We start from the raw sequence: 20,902 nt of genomic DNA on the forward strand, positions 1-20,902 counted from the left end.
CCTCCTCAGACTGTCCTTTCAGCCTTGTTTTTCGCTTCACTTGATTGAAAACCAGAGGATATTTGACTGTAATGACTTACTGGGGAAATTGTGTTCAGAAAATCTGATGAGAGGTTCATATAACGATCACAAAGACAGGGAGGAAGCACTTTAAGTACATGTGAGAATTGAAAATGAGGCATGTTTTCTAACATCCCTCCGGTTTTAGGGAACGCTCATTGTTGTCGTTAGGTGCCGCCGAGTTGGTTCCGACTCATAGCGACCCTGTGCACAACAGAACAAAACACTGCCTGCTGCTGCGCCATCCTCACAATCATTGTTATGCTTGAGCTCATTGTTGCAGCCACTGTGTCAATCCACCTCGTTGAGGGTCTTCCTCTTTTCCGCTGACCCTGTACTCTTCCAAGCGTGATGTCCTTCTCCAGGGACTGATCCCTCCTGACAACGTGTCCAAAATATGTAAGACGCAGTCTCACCATCCTTGCTTCTAAGGAGCATTCTGGTTGTATTTCTTCTAAGACAGATTTGTTTGTTCTTTTGGCAGTCCATGGTATACTCAATATTCTTCACCAGCACCACAATTCAGAGGTGTCAGTTCTTCTTCGGTCTTCCTTATGCATTGTCCAGCTTTCACATGCATATGATGTTATCAAAAATACCATGGCTTGGGTCAGGTGCACCTTTTGTCTTCAAGTAGACATCTCTGCTCTTCAACACTCTGAAGAGGTCCTTTGCAGCAGATTAACCCAATGCAATGCTTCTGTTGATTTCTTGACAGCTGCTTCCATGGCTGTTGATTGTGGATCCAAGTAAAATGAAATCCCTGACAACTTCAATCTTTTCCCCATTTATCATGATGTTGCTCATTGGTCCAGTTGTGAGGATTTTTGTTTTCTTCACATTGAGGTGTAATCCATACTGAAGGCTGTGGTCTTTGATCTTCATTAGTAAGTGCTTCAAGTCTTGACTTTCAGCAAGCAAGGTTGTGTCATTTGCATGACGCAGGTTGTTAATGAGTCTTCTTCCAATCCTGATGCCTCATTCTTCTTCATATAGTCCAGCTTCTTGTATTTTTTGCTCAGCATACAGATTGAATAGGTATGGTGAAAGAATACAACCCTGACACACACCTTTCCTGACTCTAAACCAATCAGTATCCCCTTGTTCTGTCCGAACAACTGCCTCTTGATCTATGTAAAGGTTCCTCACGAGCACAATTAAGCGTTCTGGAATTCCCATTCTTCTCAATGTTATCCATAATTTGTTATGATCCACACAGTCGAATGCCTTCGCATAGTCAGTAAAACACAGGTAAACACCCTTCTGGTATTCTCTGCTTTCAGCCAGGATCCATCTGACATCAGCATGATATCCTTGGTTCCACATCCTCTTCTGAAACCGGCCTGAATTTCTGGCAGTTCCCTGTCGATACACTGCTGCAGCCATTTTTGAATGATCTTCAGCATAATTTTGCTTGCATGTGATATTATTGATATTGTTGTACAATTTCCACATTCGGTTGGATCACCTTTCTTGGGAATAGGCATAAATACGGATCTCTTCCAGTCAGTTGGCCAGGAAGCTGTTTTCCATATTTCTTGGCATAGGCGAGTGAGCACCTCCAGCGCTGCATCTGTTTGTTGAAACATCTCAATTGATATTCCATCAACTCCTGGAACCTTGTTTTTTGCCAATGCCTTCAAAGCAGCGTGGACTTCTTCCTTCAGTACCATCAGTTCCTGATCATATGCCACCTCTTGAAATGGTTGAATATCGACTAATTCTTTTTGGTATAATGACTCTGTGTATTCCTTCCATCTTCTCTTGATGCTTCCTGCATCATTAATATTTTCCCCATAGAATCCTTCACTATTGCAACTCGAGGCTTGAATTTTTTCTTCAGTTCTTTCAGCTTCAGAAACGCCGAATGTGTTCTTCCCTTTTGGTTTTCCATCTCCAGCTCTTTGCACAATGTCATTATAATACTTTACTTCACGAGATACCCTTTGAAATCTGTTCGGTTCTTTTACTTCATCAATTCTTCCTTTTGCTTTAGCTGCTCGATGTTGGTGAGCAGGTTTCAGAGTCTCCCTTGACATCCATCTTGGTCTTTTCTTTCTTTCCTATCTTTTTAATGACCTCTTGCTTTCTTCACGTATGATGTCCTTGATGTCATTCCACAACTCGTCTGGTCTTTGGTCACTATTGTTCATTGCATCAAATCCATTTTTCAGATGGTCTCTAAATTCAGGTGGGATATACTCAAGGTCATATTTTGGCTCTCGTGGACTTGCTCTGATTTTCTCCAGTTTCAGCTTGAACTTGCATATGAGCAATTGATGGTCTGTTCCACAGTCAGCCCCTGGCCTTGTTCTGACTGATGATATTGAGCTTTTCCATCATCTCTTTCCACAGATGTAGTCAATTTGATTCCTGTGTGTTGCATCTGGTGAGATCCATGTGTATAGTCGCCGTTTATGTTGGTGAAAGAAGGTATTTGCAATGAAGAAGTTGTTGGTCTTGCAGAATTCTATCATTAGATCTCTGGCATTGTTTCTATCACCAAGGCTATATTTTCCAACTACTGATCCTTCTTCTTTTCAACTTTCGCATTCCAATGGCCAGTAATTATCAATGCAAGGGAGCTCCTAACACATGTAAAATATGCGGTAGTGAAAAGCTGAGTTTGCTAAAACCCTAAATTAGCTGGAAGTTTTAAAAACATTTTTGGAGTCAGAGGCAAGTGGCAAGACAAAGCGTGGACTCATTAGGAACGTCTTTAGGAAAACATCAGCTTTGCACGCAGACCTTTGGGGTGAGATTCGCATGGGGTCTGTGGGGCGCATGCACCCCCAGAGGCAGGCAGTCCAGGTTGATATTGGGGCATGCTTCTGGAATGTGTAAAGTCCTTAAGGACAGAAAATGTGTACCAAGTCATATTTGAGCATCAAAGGGTTTCCAGGCTAAATTTTAATGAGAAGCTTCAAATACTGCAGTTTAAACTTAAATTCCATAGGTATGTCAGTTATAGATGTAAGGGGATAGTGTATTTTATTTAAATCTAGACCTGTCATTTTCATTTCAAGTAGAAATTTTCAAACCTACAGAAAAGTTGATCACTTGTGTATGTGTTACTCACCTAGATTGCACAGATATGGGAACATTTAGCCATATTTGCTAAAATCCGTGTGTGTGTGTGTTAAGCTATGACCCTTCCCATGCTTTCCTGAGAATAATGACATCTCCTGTATCAACTCCAGCTTCGTCATTTCATCTAAGAAATTCTCCAGCAATCCCCAGTACACCTAAGCCTCCTCTCCAGTCCCTGCTCAGATTTCCCCAATAGTCCCCACACGTCCCTTAGAGCTGTGATAAATGGGTCCCATCAGGTGGGCTGTATTATCACACAGTTCGTCTTTCCTCACCTGACAGGTGAGATCTGCGTGGGTTTTAGCTGGCCAGTCAGCGGTGTCTCCCAGTGCCTGTTGACTATTGCTCTTTCTGTGCCTATAAACCCCAGGCGGATGGGGAGCCCTGCACGTTTCCCATCAGCTGCAGCCCCTCCTGGCTATTGGGTGGAGAGGGGTGTTCCTGCATCTGTCCCCATCCTGTGTGCCCCTGGGTTTCCAGCAGGTTCACATGCCCTGTCCTGCCCGAGGTACTCGTGTGGGCTTCCTCTTGTGCACCTTGCTGCCTTTGGCTCACGAGATCCTGTTTCTTAGTGTTTGTGCAGCTTGTTTGTACACACATTCAGGGGTGTAAACACCTCGTCTGTCGTTTTGCAGGCATTTCCCCGGTCGTCACTTGTCGTCTAACTTCATCTCGTTTTTTTCCTGCACGAAGGGCTTTCCAGTTTTTTCTGTCCTGGGCCCTGTCCATTTTTCCCTGCACAGCTTTGGGCTTTCTTAGAAGGGTTATCCAAGGCCGAAACACTGCTGAGCTGTCCCGTGCAGCACGGCTCCCGTCTTAGCGTTCAGATCAGTGATCCATCTGGAATATGTTCTGATGGGTGGAGCAAGGTGGGAATTCAGCTTCCTTTTGTTTTTGTTGTCTTTTTTTCTGTTATGTTTATTGGATAGTCAGGTTTCCCCCAGTGCTTTGAAATGCCACCTGTATTGATCTTAAAAGCCCACACGTCCCCATTTTACAGATGAGTAAACTGAAGCTCTGAGATTGTGCATAGCTTGGCCAGCATGTCAGAGCAGGTACATGGAGGAGCTGCTGTCCACACCTGAGCTGAGCAGCACCAGGTGCAGCTCTGGATGGCAGGCCTCCCCTGGCTCCTCACACATTTGCTCTTCTGCTTGGTCTACCAGAAAGAGCGGGTCTATAAGATTAAATGTACAAAGACTATTACTCCATGACTTCACAAATGTGATATACTTTCTTTTTGTTCACTGGTTACCACAGAACTTAACAGCCTTTAAGTTTCTGGGGAAGAATGAAGATGGCAAAGGAAGATGTCCTTTCGACCCAGCACAGAGCTATACGTCTGTCATGGTTGGTGAGTCTGGCCCCTCATGCCTGTGTTCACTGAAGGTGGTGCGTGTGATGGCACACTAAGTGCGTCCGGTCCCTTTTTGCTTATCAGTACTTTTTCTGTGCTTCATTTTAATATTAGCCATTCTTACGAAAGGTACATGTGACTCTACATATGTATTCCAGTTGCCATCAAGTCGACCCCAACTCATGGTGACCCCATGTGTGTCAGAGTAGAACTGTGCTCCATGGGGTTTTCAGTGGCTGTTTTTTTGGAAAGAGATCACCAGGTCTTACTCCCGAAGAACCTCTGGGTACGCTGGAACCTCCAGCCTTTTGGTTAGCAGCTAGGCATGTTAATTGTTTGTACCACCCAGGAACTCCTACTTTCTAATTTAACCAGAGTTTTTGTATACGTTGAGAAGGATAACCGCCCACCATCATGATCCAGAATTGAATTTGTGGGGAAACGTTATTTCACACCCATTGTTTATGGGGATCCCGTGGGTCGTGTGGTCAAGGTGAGCAAATGTTCTTGCTCCGGGGGAGGTTTGTAGCTGAGCCACATCCTGCTGGGTAGGGCTCAGGGGTCCCAGGGAGTGGGCCATGGCCCCATATGCTCTACCTGTCATGCTGACAATCCTTTTACTGGATGCTGGAACTTCTTGTGTTTAGTGACTGCCCCTTGGTGCCCATAAAACACAGCACAACAATATCCACATCAGAGAGAAGAAGAGGCAGAAGGAAGCAGAAACGTGCCTTCCAAAAGTCGGGCACGTGGTCCCTCATGTTTCCAGGAGGTGTTTATATGAGGTTACAAAGAAAATGTGTTGAGGTTTTGTCCCCTACACTGACTCCCCAGATTGAGATATTTACTCACTTTTCCTCTTTCCTCCTGGGCCACTGCAGATGGAGAACTTTACTCCGGGACATCGTATAACTTTCTGGGAAGTGAACCCATCATCTCTCGCCATTCTTCCCAGAGTCCACTGAGAACAGAGTACGCTATACCTTGGCTTAACGGTAAGGACCAGAAGCCGCCCACTGAAGGTGAATTTCTATGCGTGGTTATTTCCTTGCCAGCGGAAGTGCGCCAGTTCATGTCTCCCTTTGCTGGCTCTGCCTGTGAAGGTGTGGCCTGCAGCTCAATGCATCAGGGACACAGTGTTGGCCTCTGCTGCTGGCAGATTGGGCACTCAGCAGTTGCTGTAGCCAAGTCAGCCTTGTTGAGTGAAAGTCCATGTTGCTGGGCCCATGCATAACCTCCATCCCTGCCAGCATGGCCACTTTGTTCATGAGCCCATTGAGCAAATGAACAAATTTGGGAGTGGTTGGGAGAAGAGGATGACTGGTTTCCACAGAATGCATCATCCTGTCCACTTGATTGTTCAAATCATCTTCTGCTGAGGTCCCCCTTTGATGAGCCATTCACATGAGACCCAAATATCTTCACTTCTTTGGCCCATTCAGAGAGGTCTGTCCACATACCTCTTCCCCATACCTCCTTGTCTCCAGTTTTCCAGTCACGTTCCTTCCGTGTCCCTGACCATCCAGCCAAACCACTGGCTGCAGCCCATGAATCAGCCAGTAGACAGCAGCACATCTGGCCATTTCTTCTTCCAAGTGAAGTGAACAGCCAGGTGCACCGCTCAAAGCTCTGCCCTCTGGGAGGGTTTCCCTCCACGACTGTCCTTCAGGGAGGTCCCAGCAAGGGGCTGCAGTGCTGTGGCTGTCAGCCTTGGGGTGGTTCCTGTATATCACACAGCACCGTCTGTAAGCCAGGCCCACGGTCTCGCTTCCTCAGCTGATCGTAATGAACGCCCCATGGGGCCATAGGTGCGGGCTGGGAGTCTGCAGAGGCACCAGTTGACTCAGAGGACCAGATGGCAGGTCCTAGGTGCCTTGGGGATGCGTCTGTCACTGCCTGGGGCTGCCTGAGCCGGAATCCAAGAGCGTGTTTGTGCTTTTTTCTCCTGTGGCAGGGCACTGTTCTAAGTAGCTTTGCTCCCTGTGAAAATCGATTTGGGGTGGCTTCATGAGCAGTGAGCTTCTGAGGGTAGGCCTGCTCAGATGGATCAGATGGGGCATGTAGTTCCACGGTCATATCAAAGGTCAGAGAGATGCAGATTGGTGTTGGCCTCTGTGGACAACCTCAAGATGCCTCATCAGATCAGAGCTCTGTTCTTTACTGCCTCCAGACAGCGTGTGCTCGGAGTCCGGTGTCCAAGGTGCTGAGGGCCCGTGCCTGCTCACTTGGGACTTTTCTTGTGGGCACAGCCCTTAGTGTTCCAGCCTCCCAGCTTCTCCACAGGTGGGGTGGTCTGGGGGCAGATGCCACGGCCAGAGATGAGGCACAGCCCTTAGTGTTCCAGCCTCCCGGCTTCTCCACAGGTGGGGTGGTCTGGGGGCAGATGCCACGGCCAGAGATGAGGCGCAGCCCTTAGTGTTCCAGCCTCCCGGCTTCTCCACAGGTGGGGTGGTCTGGGGGCAGATGCCACGGCCAGAGATGAGGCGCAGCCCTTAGTGTTCCAGCCTCCCGGCTTCTCCACAGGTGGGGTGGTCTGGGGGCAGATGCCACGGCCAGAGATGAGGCGCAGCCCTTAGTGTTCCAGCCTCCCGGCTTCTCCACAGGTGGGGTGGTCTGGGGGCAGATGCCACAGCCAGAGATGAGGTGCAGCCTTTAGTGTTCCAGCCTCTCAGCTTCTCCACAGGTGGGGTGGTCTGGGGGGCAGATGCCAAGGCCAGAGATGAGGCACAGCCCTTAGTGTTCCAGCCTCTCAGCTTCTCCACAGGTGGGGTGGTCTGGGGGGCAGATGCCAAGGCCAGAGATGAGGCACAGCCCTTAGTGTTCCAGCCTCCCAGCTTCTCCACAGGTGGGGTGGTCTGGGGGCAGATGCCACGGCCAGAGATGAGGCGCAGCCCTTAGTGTTCCAGCCTCCCAGCTTCTCCACAGGTGGGGTGGTCTGGGGGCAGATGCCATGGCCAGAGATGAGGCACAGCCCTTAGTTTTCCAGCCTCCCAGCCTCTCCACAGGTGGGGTGGTCTGGGGGGCAGATGCTACGGCCAGAGATGAGGAACAGCTGGTCACTCCAGAGCTGCTGGGCACCTGGATTTGTTGGCTGAGGGGTTATTATTTAAACCTGCAAATGCGTATTTTACAGATGGATCCCCAAGAACGATGGGTCTGGCTCCCTGGGGTCCCAAGGCTGACAGTCAGGAAGCCCAGGCAGGCTTCTCAGGGATGGACCTCAATGGGGGCCTGCTGCTCTGAGGCTGAGGAGGGCAGGCTGGGTGCTCTAAGGGGCTCAGCAGTATCATCATTCCTGCACCTGGGGTCTGGAGCAGGGCATCCCTGGAGATGTCCCCTTGAGCAGAGCTTTCTGGCCTGGTGATGGTCCACTGGTATGTATGTGTCTGTCCTATACCAGTGCCACTGTTCTGATTAGTGTGCCTTTATAGTATATTTTAAAATGGAGACCTGTGAATCCTGCTTTGTTCTTTTTCAAGATTGTTTTGGCTGATGGGGGCCCCTGTGATTCCGTATGGATTTGAGGATCGGCTTTCCCATTTCTGCAAAGAAGGTGGTTGGGATTTTTGCGGGGATTGCATTGAATCTGTAGATCACTTTGGGTGGCTTTGACATCTTACCAATACTAAGTCTTCCATCTGTGAACACAGACTGGGGACCAGAGGCTTGCACGGCCGATGCTGGGTGGTAACACAGCTCATGTGCCGAGATCTCAGGGCTGTCTCCTCTCCACAGAGCCCAGCTTCATCTTCGCAGACGTGATACGAAGAAACCTCAATGACACAGAGGGCGAGGATGACAAAGTGTACTTCTTCTTCATGGAGGTGTCTGTGGAGTACGAGTTTGTTTTCAAGCTGATGATACCAAGGGTAGCCAGAGTGTGCAAGGTGGGGCACTGCTCAGTCTTCATTGTCTTTTTGTCCTGGCCTGTGGCGATGGGTTATCTGAAAATTAGTTACTTGTCCCAGACTTTAGGCTTCACCTGACACGTCCATGTATCTGCCTGACATGTCTGTGTGTCTGCCACTTTATTCTCTCCTGCAACAATCTAAGTGTTGATGGAGGGCCTGTCATGTGGAAGGTTACTTCTGCTGTAGCTCTGGTTATTTTCCTGGCGTATTCACACCCATTGCAGGACGGCCGGGCCCCTTATTTTCAGGAAACTCTTTTTTGATCACATCTTCCCCAAGCCTCCCCCAGGTTATAAACAGGTACTGTTTTTTCACTGTATTAACCAAGGCATAATGAAATTGGAATTTTACCATATGGCTCTTATAACTAACGTAGGAGTGAAACATTGAGAAGCAAGAACTTTAGAATGACTGATCCTAAGATGTTCGTTGAGACACGAAGCTTGAGGTCCATACTGGGGTAGGGAAGCTTTGAATTGCTGACCCGCAGGCGCAGTGTGGGATGCGTGACACATGCGCACTGATGGGCTGATCGTGCGGGATGCATGACAGACGCGCACTGTTGGGCTGATCGGAGGTGACAGTTCCTGGGAGACCAACCGAAGGACCAAGCTTCCACAACCGTCAGGAACTGCACAGCACACACGGCAGCTGAGCTGAGTGTGAATGCCACTGACCAACCACTTAGCTTGGGGCAGGTCCACGTTTCCCCGAATTGAAAGCTTTAGAAGTACAGTTGCTCTGTGCTGTCGTTAGCTGCCACCGAGTTGGCCCCCAACTCATGGTGCCCCACACAGCAGAGAGTGGATGAAACACTGCGCAGTCCCGTGGCATCTCTGTGATTGGATGCTGTTCAGACCATGTGATCCGTCAGGTTTTCATTGGCTGATCTTCAGAAGTAAATAGCCAGGCCTTTCTTTCTAGTCTATCTTAGTCTGAAATCTTTTGTGAACCTGTTCAGCGTCTCTGGTTGCCCTTGCTCTAGTGGCCACCATCGAAGTCCTCGATCATCACAGAGGCTGTTGTTTCATGCCTACAGTGCACCAGGTGGGTGCTTTGATGTTCCTCCCTTAGTGACTGTGAGCATGAGACAGAGACAGGTGCTCTGAACACCTGCACGTCTATCAAGTGCTTTGCCAGCACTCTAGCCAGGATGCGCGACTAGATGCTGCAGCTGCCCTCAGCAGCTGCTGTGCCCCCAATTTTGCAGGCAAGACCACCCTGGCACGGTCACGCTGCGCCTGGGCCGCAGGCTGTAACAGAGGAGGAGGAGTGTGGGACGGTGCTTCTGAGTATTGGCCACGGCCCCTTGGAGCAGTGCGGCCAGGAGCCCCAGAGGCTTCTCCCATCCTCTCAGCCATGTGACCATCAGGAAGCAAGTGGTCAGACCTGCCCCAGCAGCCCTTCCCTGACTCACCAGGGACTTGTTACTGTGTACACGATGCCTGTGTGTGTGGGGTCTCAGGAATATCAGCAGAGATTTGGGGTCCCCCATATAGCATGCACACACATCCCCAAACGGAAGCCTCAGGGTTCTCTGCAGGTCTTAAGTGTCTCTCTTTTCTTTTCCACAATCTCTCTACCTGCGACTTTAAGGCAGCAGGAGCACCCCCTTGCCCTGGGCACCCCGTTACCTGCCTCCTGCTCAGGCTTGCAGAGCCATCGTGCAGACAGGTTATCGGTGACTCCTGCCAGCTCAGAGCCAGATGAAACCAATGACCACAGACATGGTGGAAATTACCTCGTGGTAAAACATAAAGGAAGAAAATAACATTCTTTCATAAAAAAGAAACTCAGCTTTCCATGATCACAGAGTCAGGGTGGGGAAGGGCGGGCTTTCATTTTGTCCAGAATAAAGACGGCTTCTGCATTCAGAGCTGGCATTTTCGGTGTTTCTCTCCAGGTCAAGTGAAGTGAGTTGTTGTTGTCGTTAGCTGCCATTGAGTTGGCCCTGACTCAGAGCAACCCCAGGGGCAGCAGGATTGCACTGTTGTGATCCACAGGGTTTCGTTGGCTGATTTTCCCAAGTAGATCATCGAGCCTTTCTTCCTGGTCCCTCTTAGCTGGGAAGCTCCCCTGAAACCTGTGCAGCACCCTAACAACGCACAAGCCTCCAGTGACAGCTGGGTGGTAGCTGCTCGTGAGGTGCATTGGCCAGGAATCCAACCTGCGTCTCCCTGTGAGGGCGACAGTTCGACCGCTGAACCACCACTGCCCTCAAAGTCACACAGGTTTTATGTTTTTCTCTTGGTTTTCAGGTCACTCAAAAGTGTTCGTGAAGCCCCTAGTAGCTTCAAAGCACTTTGGCAGGTTGGTTGGGGAGCTAGAAAAGAAGTAAAGGGCAGAACCTCTCAAATAGGCATGTTCTTCTGGGGAGACCAGACCTGCACACGTGTAGTTAACTGGTGATTCCTGTGCCTGGAGAGTGGACACAGGCAAAGGCCAAGGAAGTGAAACGTTTGTCAGAAAAGTGGTGTGTCTGTCTTCGCTACTGGGAAACGAGTGTTGGGCAGAATTGAGTATTGTTTTTTAGCTGTAATCAAATGGGTTTTTGGCTGTTTGCTTCAGTCTAGTGTTTTAACGAGGGGACACGTCCATGACTCAAGCTGGCATAGAAGCTGTGCTGTGGGTCACGGAAGGGTCAGTTGCAGGTTCTTTAGCTTTCACCTGCCTCACTTGGCCTGATTATCTGGGGCCTGAGAGGCCCCGCAGCCTGCTGGTGCCAGCAGGAGCTGGGCCTGGCATGGTCTGACCTGCTGGCATGGGCAGGCCACTGGGCCTCACATGGTCTCACCTGCTGGCATGGACGGAAGCTGGGCCTGGCACAGTTTCACTTGCTGGTGCGGGCAGGCACTGGGCCCGGCACGGTCTTAGCTGCTGGTGTGGGCAAGAGCTGGACGTGGCATGGTCTCACCTGCTGGCATGGGCAGGCACTGGGCCCAACAAGGCCTCACCTGCTGGTGGGGAGTAAGTGTGTTCTCTTCTACACGTGTCTTTCGGATTTCAGGGCGACCAGGGAGGACTGAGGACATTGCAGAAGAAGTGGACCTCCTTCCTGAAAGCCCGGTTGATCTGCTCCAAACCGGACAGCAACCTTGTCTTCAACATGCTGCAGGACGTGTTTGTTCTCCGGGGCCCGTGGCTGAAGGAGCCCGTGTTCTACGCTGTCTTCACCCCACAGCTGTGAGTGCCCGTGCGGGTCTGCCCTGGGGCTGCCGTCTCGCCGGCACCCTGGCTGGCCGTTACACCCTCTGTTTCCTGCCCAGGAACAATGTGGGGCTGTCGGCGGTGTGTGCCTACAACCTGTCCGCGGTGGAGGAGGTCTTCTCCCATGGGAAGTACATGCAGAGCGCCACAGTGGAGCAGTCTCATACCAAGTGGGTGCGCTACAATGGGGTGGTGCCCAGGCCGCGTCCTGGAGCGGTGAGTGCAGGAGGGGGCATTTTTCCTCCCAGGGTGGGGCCTGACATAAGCACCCTTGCAGCTTCAGCTGACCTGGCTGCACCAGGTCTCCCGGCGCTGCTCACAGGGGCTGTCCCCAGGGATACAGAGACCACCCCGCCCCCCCCGCCCACGCCACCATGCCTGGGAAAGGCCAGTGGGCACCACTGGTCCTTCTGCTGCTTCCTTCTAACACACACGTTGTACAGCCGCTCTGGCTACACGGCGCACACAGGAAGCCTGCTCTAGCTGGTGGAGGGGTGTTAGGGGAGTACGTGCACAGTATAATGTGGCAGGTTTCGGTTTCAGTCTCCTGCAGAGAAATACACGACCTTCTGGTAAAGGCCTCAGTGCTCTGATGAGCGACACTGTGTGGTCGTCAGTGAGTCACGTTGTCTCCTAAATCTCACGAGTTTCACGTAGAAATGAATGTGGATCTGTAGGCTTGTCTGACACATCCATCCACTTTCCACAAGCATGAGTGGGTGTGTCGGGCAGTGTCGCACCGGCTTGAGCTAGGAGACTGGTGGGGTCCCCGGAGCCCCCCGCCCAGGAAGGCCATTGTCTGTGGGTGTCTGTCACCACTCCAGCTGTGCACACTGGGGACAAAGCCAGTGATCTTCCCCCAGAGCACTTTTTGTTCACTTGTCACGCACTTTGGTTTACGTACATCGGGAGCGAGGACAGAAAAGACCAAGTTCATGCCCTTGAGCTTTTAGGCTACACAGGGCTGGACTATTTCGAGGGGTATTGTCACAGGCATGCTATCAAATGCTCCGTGTTTCTCAATTCCAAAAGGTTTAAGTCCTTTTTCAGTTATAAACAGAAGAAAACTACTTGATTATATGTCAGGCAGCAAAATGATACCTTATAGATAAAAAAGCAGTGGCACTTCTCGTACGCTTTATAACTGGGTCTTCAGATTCCTGGGAGGAGGGCACCTCAGGTTTTCACTGCTGCCTCTTTTTTCAAGAGACTCACTTTGTGTTTTCTGAGTGTGCGTCTGGCAGCACGGAGGTGCGGTACCATGGCTGTGTGGGTATGTCCGGCAGCACGGAGACGCGGTACCATGGCCACATGGGTATGCGTGGCAATGGGGAGGTGCGGTGCCGTGGCCATGTGGCTGTGTCTGGCAGCACAGAGGTGCGGTGCCATGGCTGTGTGGGTATGTCTGGCAGTGCAGAGACACGGTGCCGTGGCCATGTGGGTACGTGTGGCAATGGGGAGGTGTGGTGCCGTGGCCACATGGGTGTGCGTGGTAGCATGGAGGCTTGGTGCTGTGGCCGTGTAGGTGCACAGCTCCGCACAGTGCTCAGGGCGTGCGGTTTCTCCCACAGTGCATCAACAGTGAGGCCAGAGCGGCCAACTTCACCAGCTCCCTGAACTTGCCTGACAAGACACTGCAGTTCGTCAAAGACCACCCTTTGATGGACGACTCTGTCACCCCAACTGACAACAGGCCCCGGTTAATTAAGAAGGACGTGAACTACACCCAGATCGTGGTGGACAGGGTGCAGGCCCTGGACGGGACTGTCTGTGACGTGATGTTCATCAGCACAGGTGTGTCTGCCAGCACCCCACGGTCATCTGGGGTAGCTCCTGGCCTTGGGTGGACTAGGTGGGGAAATCTGATTCATCTTTTTTTTTAATTGTGCTTTAGTTTTTTTTTTTTTTTTAGATGAAGGTTTACAGAATAAACTCGTTTCTCATTAAACAGTACACATATTGTTTTATGACAGTGGTTAACAACCCCATGACATGTCAACACTCTCCCCTCTCAACCGTGGGCTCCCTGTTACCAGCTTTCCTGTTCCCTCCTGTCCTCTAGTCCTTGCCCCAGGGCTGGTGTACCCTTTAGTCTCGTTTTGGTTTATGGGCCTGTCTAGTCTTGTTTTATCTTTTGAGGATGGCCTTAGCGGCTAGTCTCTGACCTTCAGGTCAACTGGGGAATTTGGTAAAAATGCAAGCACTAGTGTGCGGTCTGGAGTTCAGGTCTGGGGCAGAGGAACATCCATTTCCAAGGAGCCAAGACCAGTCGTGAGTGCAGGAGATCTGGCTCTGTAGGAGACATTTGTGTGGCATTTCTGACATCTGGCAGTGACAGCACAGTTCTTTGGAGCCCGTGTGTGAGACGTTGTAATTTGCTCTGGAAGGCAAGCGTTTCGGGTGTTTTGCCTGTGAATTTTGAACACGTTTTTCAGGAACGGAGAGCCAGTCATCAGATGTGGGGTAGCTGGCAGGACACCAAGGTCTGTCCTGGGTGTTTTTTGAGCCCCACCTGGTGTGTGCTGCCTCAGCCAGGTAGCACTGCCTGTCCTCTCCTCGCTGGGCTGCCCCTTATGTGGGGGCACCACAGAGGGCTGGGGGTGTGCAAGACCATCTCGCATCGGACCCAGAGGGCTGGGGGCGTGCGAGACCATCTCGCGTGGGACCCAGAGGGCTGGGGGCGTGCGAGACCATCTTGCATGGGACCCAGAGTCTGAAACAGCATCACAATGCCAGCTCTGATTACAAGTGATTGTTGGAGCCAGCAATGGAACGTTCATCTACTTGTCACAAAGAAGGTGTGGAATACTCTTCAGCATTTGAGTTTCTAATTGTTTATTTTGCCAAAGGCTTTTTTTTTTTCCTTTTTCCTCTTTATGCAAAGCTGGCATCTCTTTGGGGGTACCTTTTTAGAGGAGGAGTTGAGCGTGAAGGGGCAGCACCTGCTGCTGTCGTCAGCAGTACCTGGACACCTTGCTCTCCCTCTGGGCGCCGTTACTAACCTGTGGGCCCTGACGTTGCAGACAGGGGCGCCCTGCACAAAGCCGTCAGCCTGGAAAGCGGCATGCACATCATTGAGGAGACGCAGCTGTTCCCAGACTTTGAGCCTGTCCAGACCCTGCTGCTCTCTTTGAAGAAGGTAAAGTAATAGTGCAAAGCTGGCCCTGGTGTCCAAGCCTTGGTGATCTGAGAGTTACTGAGCCCTGGGCAACACCTGCCTGCTCTGTCCCTGGTGGTGGGGCCTGGGGTGTCCCTCTGGGCTCTGGTTCCTTTACGTGCAAAATGAGCCGACATTCAGGCACTTAATGAAACAGTTATGTGAGCCCTGTGGTTTGAAGTTTGGGACAGTGGGAGAGCAAACCTGGGGAGACAGGGCTTTGTTGAAAGTCGCCAAGACCTCCCTGTGTAGCTGAAGCAGATGGACAGTGCTCCTGTTGTGTGTGCGCTGTCCTGCAAAGACACCTCCTTGTGCACGAACTTGGTGAGATTTCAGGGGATCTCTGTGGGCCATGGGGTTGATGCTGCTTGCTTACTTGCAGGCCAAAATCAAAATCTGTGACGATGATGATAACACTTCGTGTCTGTATGTATTTACAGGGTGTTCTCTTCACATCAGAGTTGGCAAATTTTTTCTGTAAAGGGCCGGATAGTACATCTTTTTGGCTTTGGGGGCCATGCAGCCTGGGTCACAACTCAGCTCAGCTGTTGCAGCCCAAAAGCAGCCACAAGCAACCCCTAAGCGGGTGAGCATGGCTGCACCCCTATAAAGCCTTATGGATGGACCTGAACTCTGCATTTCATAGAATTTTTCATGGCATAAAATATTACCCTTTTGAATTTTTTTTACAGCTGTTAAATCTAAAACCCGTTCTTCACTCGTAGGCTGTCTGAAATAGAGGGGGCTGGGTTTGTCCTGCTAGTCATAGTTTGCCGACCCGTTATAATGCCATTTCCCTCGGTACCCGCTGTGGCCTTGGGACATGGGTGCTGCCCCCATGTTAAAGATGAGGGATGAGCAGTGAAGAGTGCAGGTTGCCAGACCGCCTGGCTCTGAATCCCAGCTCCACTGCGCGTGGCTGTGTGAGTCTGGACAGCATTGTGCACTCGGTGCCACAGTGCCCCCCGCCCCCCAGTAGGGCAGAGGTGTGTCTTCACTGGGTAGTCCTGAGGCTTAATGCGATGACCCCGGCGAAGTGCTGAGCACAGGCAGCAGCACACAGTGAGTGCCTAACAGGCAGGGTTCTGACAGCATGGCGCTGTACTGGGGGGAGCTGCTCTGTCCTTCCTCCAGACGGCACCTGTGGAGGGCTTGCTACGTGAGGCAGCCATCCCGGAGAGAGTCCTGCCTGCACCCAAACCCTGTGACTGTGGACTGGAGCACCTGCTTCAAGTCGCAGCACCAGCAGGACCTTGGGTGGACCCTGCTCTGTGGCTTGCTGGGCTGACTGGGCTCTGGAGGGTTGGCAGAATTTGCAAGAGCGGCCACATGTTGCATCTCCTGTGCGTGTGTGGCCCACCCAGCGCCCGCCTCTCCCACTGCACCTTCCAGTTCTGAAGGCCTTACTCTGTTGTCCTACTGCGTCCATACTCGTTCGGTACCAGCTGTCTGGTTTGACCTTAGATGCCCCTGAGCAGCCCTCTCCAGCTGTGGCCGAAGCCTCAGCCCTTCAGAGAGCTCCTGCAGCAGTTAGCTCCTGGCACTGGTCACCAGCCAGTGAGTGGGTCCAGACCCTGTCAGGCTGCCCCTCCACAGCCCTGGGCAGCACGCAGAGGGACGGGGCCTGACCACTGGGATCAAAGCCACTGTGTCTTTTTCCAGCCCGTTTGTTAGACATGAGTCCTGCGCATACCCGGAGGGGAGTGATTACCCGCCGCCTCCTGGAGGGAGGTGCACCAAAGCATCTGTGGACATGGGTAAAGCACCGCCAGAAAACCCAGTTGCTGCTGAGTCCTCGCCATCTCCTGGCGACCCATGTGTGTCAGAGTAGAACTGTGCTCCTTAGGGTTTTCTTTTTTTTTTTTTTAATTGTACTTTAAGTGAAAGTTTACAGTTTAAGTTAGTTTCTCATAAAAAAATTATACACATGTTATTATGTGACCCTAGTTGCTCTCCCTATAATGTGACAGCACACTCCCCCTTTCCACCCTGTATTTCCCGTGTCCATTCAACCAGCTCCTGTCCCTTTCTGCCTTCTCATCTCACCTCTGGACAAAAGCTGCCCATTCAGTCTCATGGATCGACTTGAGCCAAGAAGCGCACTCTCACAAGTGTATTTTATGTCTTAGATTGTTGTTGTTGTTATGTGCTGTCGAGTCGGTTCCAACTCATAGTGACCCTATGTACCACAGCAGGAAACACTGCCCGGTCCTGCGCCATGCTCTCAATCATTGTTATGCTTGAGCCCATTGTTGCAAGCCACTATATCAGTCCATCTCTTCGAGAGTCTTCCTCTTTTCCACTGACCTACTTTACCAAGCACGACGTCCTTCTTCAGGGACTGATCCTTCCTGACAACGTGTCAAAAGTGTGTAAGACACAGTGTCACCATCCTTGCTTCTAAGGACCATTCTGGCTGCACTTCTTCCGAGACAGATTTGTTCATTCTTTTGGCAGTCTGTAGTATATTAAGTATTCTTCACCAACACGGCAAGGCATCAGTTCTTCTTCAGTCTTCTTATTCATTGTCCAGCTGTCACATGCATGGGACGCGATTGAAAATACCATGGCTTGGATCAGGACACCTTTCAAGGTGACATCTTTGCTTTTCAACACTTTGAAGAGGTCCTTTGCAGCAGATTTGCCCAATGCAACGCGTCTTTTGATTTCTTGACTGCTGCTTCCGTGGGTGTTGACTGTGGATCCAAGTAAAATGAGATCCTTGAGAACTTCAGTCTTTTCTCCGTTTATCATGGTGTTACTTATTGGTCCATTTGTGAGGATTTTTGTTTATGTTGAAGTGTAATCCATACTGAAGGCTGCAGTCTTTGATCTTCATTAGTAAGTGCTTCAAGTCCTCTTCACTTTCAGCAAGCAAGGTTGTGTCATCTGCATCACACAGCTTGTTAATGAGTCTTCCTCCAATCCTGATGCCAAGTTCGTCTTCATGTAGTCCAGCTTCTCAGATTATTTGCTCGGCATACAGATTGAATAGGTATGGTGAAAGAATACAACCTTGACCCACACCTTTCCTGACTTTAAACCACGCAATATCTTATAGTCCAGTCTAATATTCATCTGAAGAGTTGACTTCGGGAATGGTTTTAGTTTTGAGCTAACAGAGAGTCTGGGGTCCATGTCTTCTGGGGTCCCTCCAGTCTCAGTCAGACCATTAAGTCTGGTCTTTTTACTAGAATTTGAGTTCTGTACCCCACTTTTCTCCTGCTCCGTCAGAGACTCTCAGTTGTGTTCCCTGTCAGGGTGGTCATTGGTGGTAGCCGGGCACCATTTAGTTCTTCTGGTCTCAGGCTGATGGAGTCTCTGGTTTATGTGGCCTTTTCTGTCTCTTGGACCCATATTGTCCTTATGTCTTTGATGTTCCTCCTTACCCTTTGCACCAGGTGGGTTGGGACCAATTGATGCATCTTAGATGGCTGCTTGCTGGCTTTGAAGAGCCCAGATGCCACTCCCCAAAGTGGGATGCAGAACATTTTCTTAATGAACTTCATTATGCCGGTTGACCTAGATGTCCCCTGAAACCGTGGTCTGCACACCCCTGCCCCTGCTCCATAGGGTTTTCAGTGGCTGATTTTTTTAGAAGTAGATCACCGGCCTTTCTTCCAAGGAACTGCTGGGTGGACTTGAATCACCGACCCTTCTGTTAGCAGCTGACGGACATAACCATTTGCAGCACCTTAAGCCTCCAAAGCCAGGTGTCATCAAGTGGATGCCTGTACATGTTGGCCCCTTGTGTGTCAGAGTAGAACGTGCCCTCCGTAGGGCTTTCCGAAGCCACTAGTTACTAGTTATATGGGGAAGATACTCTGAGGCTCTACACATGTCTTGCTTCTCACTGTGCCTGTCCGCTAATTCTAGCCCCCGCAGTGGAGCTGGCTGGGGCAGTCCTTGGTAAGGGCTCTCATGGTCACTCCCCACTGTTCTTGCTTCTTCTGCATCGGGGCCCTGAGAGGCCTTGTTGTTACAAGATGGGTTTTTTTTTCTCTCTTCCATTTGGTCTTCACTAACTGGGGAGGGAGAAGTGGGCGTTGGGTGTCGGGTGGCCTGCAGAGCAGGTGACTGGGCTCGGCCTGGGCTGGACCTTCTCTACACCCCCAATCATAGCCACCCCCACCTCTCACTGGTGAGTGTTCTCAGGCAGGGGTCCCCCTTGGGTGTCCCAGGGCTATGTTCTATCTTCATCTAGTGTGTGTGGCCCTCACGGGGTGTCCTCCACCAGGCCCAGCTGGACTTTTGAAGCAGTCAGGTTGGCCTTCCACCCAGGGAATTGTGTCCACAGCCTCCACGAACACGTGATTCCCCGAAACGTGGTCTGAGGCACCATGCCTGTCCTTCTTACAGATTGGCCGGCACATGGCCTTGTCTTCCCGCTTATATGGGCCCGGCTCTTTCTGCTGTTTGTCGTCATTGTGTTTCTAACCCATTGACTAAAGGGAGTCTCTTCTCCCACGTGCCGTGCGCCCAGGTTCCCATTGGTGCTTCACCCCCGAGGGGTCTGCACCTTGCAGGCCTTTGATGTGGTACAAATCCTGATATCTCAGTCAGCACCGAGGACTTTGATCTTGAGCCCGGCTCTGAAGTTAGTTTAGAATGTTTCCTTGGAGGATAAGACAGTATTTCACCCGACTTTAAAACGCTCATTTGTTCATAAATTTGAGGATCTTTTGATGTTAACCAACATGGTTTTTTAAGACAGATACAGGCAAAGGTAGACTAAAAGTCAAGTGGCCGAATCTAAAGCTCTAAAGAGCTTGCCGTTCCTTCAGATGTCTGTCTGTGTTTCACGTGGACCTTTGGTGTGGTGAAACCTCATTTAGTCAGGATTTGATGAGAGAAGAAGATCAGTAAGCCAGGTAGGCTGGCTGCTAGGTTGGCGGGTGTATCGTGTTCTTAGCTGGTAGTGGAGTCTGGTCTAAAAGGTGTAATGTCCCAAACCAGGTGTTTCAGAAGACTACGGAATCGGGGAGGAAGGAACCGCTTACCACAGAGTCACGTCTGACTGACACACAGCAACCCCACTTGTGTCAGACTACGCCTGTGCTCAAAGGTTTTCAGTGACTGAATTTTCAAAAGTAGATTACCAGGCCTTTGTTCCAAAGCGCCTCTGAGTGGACTTCAACCTCCAACCTTTCAGTTAGCAGGCAAGCACATTAGCTGTTGGCACTACCCAGGGAGTCCTCAGTTCTGGATTAGGCGGGCTTTCTTCTTGATGGGTAGCTTGAAGGTGCTTTGTCATTGTCTTCTGTGAGCCTAGTAAATAAGCAGACAGCAATATTGATATTTTTTTTTTGCCATATGCCTTTTCCCAAATGCTTGTTCTCACCTCTGTTTCATATCCACAGGGCAAAAGATTTGTCTATGCTGGCTCCAACTCGGGCACGGTCCAGGCCCCCGTGGCCTTCTGTGGAAAGCACAGCACGTGTGTGGACTGCGTGTTAGCACGAGACCCCTACTGTGCCTGGAGCCCGCACGCCACCGCCTGCGTCACTCTGCACCACGAGCACGGATCCGGCAGGTACCATCAGAGGAACGTGCACGCAGGGCTGGGGCCCCCCGCACCCCCCAGTGAAAAGCACAAGCGTGTTGGTAATCTCTGCCTGGTTATTTTGCAGGGGTTTGATTCAGGACCTGAGTGGGGACGTGTCTGCTTGCCCTGGTGAGTCATTCACTGTCACTATGTCTCTTTGAGAAACAATGAGGACCTAAAACCCATTTCACAGTGCTTCCTGTTTATGGTATTTTTGTACTTTTCCTTTCTTTCTCTGCCTCTGCTCAGCACCGAGGTCAAGTACCTTGTAGTAGAAGCCACGGTATTTCTCTGTCCCTTTTGTTGCAGAAAAGAATGCTTGAAACAACTGAGAGTGAACTTGTTTGCCAGAAAGCGCTCTCTGTCCAAACCACAGCATCTGCTTTGGAGATGCTTTGCTCTGTTCTAGCCCGCCTGGCTTGGGGCTCCTTAAACAAAACCGGAGCCTATTGTAAAGGGGCAGAAAGGGGCCCCTAAGTAGTTAGTCCTCGAGAGCAGTGGTGGTTCAGTGGTAGGATTCTCACCTTCCACAGGGAGAGCTGGGTTCAGCTCCCAGCCAGTGCACCTGAAGCGCA

At 50.8% G+C, this 20,902-nt stretch overlaps 1 protein-coding gene across 1 annotated transcript in view; it reads left to right on the top strand.

Annotated features, from left to right (window-relative positions):
- SEMA4D (semaphorin 4D) overlaps positions 1-20,902 on the top strand; it is a gene marked incomplete at its 5' end in the record, with an annotated part of 36,897 nt that overhangs the window by 12,832 nt on the left and 3,163 nt on the right. The window contains 9 exons of the mRNA XM_049895032.1: positions 4,411-4,504; positions 5,389-5,502; positions 8,243-8,394; positions 11,426-11,601; positions 11,685-11,841; positions 13,197-13,419; positions 14,649-14,764; positions 20,143-20,315; positions 20,413-20,456. Coding sequence (XP_049750989.1) covers positions 4,411-4,504; positions 5,389-5,502; positions 8,243-8,394; positions 11,426-11,601; positions 11,685-11,841; positions 13,197-13,419; positions 14,649-14,764; positions 20,143-20,315; positions 20,413-20,456 — 1,249 coding nt within the window. The remainder of the gene's footprint in view (positions 1-4,410; positions 4,505-5,388; positions 5,503-8,242; positions 8,395-11,425; positions 11,602-11,684; positions 11,842-13,196; positions 13,420-14,648; positions 14,765-20,142; positions 20,316-20,412; positions 20,457-20,902) is intronic.

Source organism: Elephas maximus, chromosome 9 (genome assembly GCF_024166365.1).
Source record: "Elephas maximus indicus isolate mEleMax1 chromosome 9, mEleMax1 primary haplotype, whole genome shotgun sequence".
NCBI lineage: Eukaryota > Metazoa > Chordata > Mammalia > Proboscidea > Elephantidae > Elephas > Elephas maximus.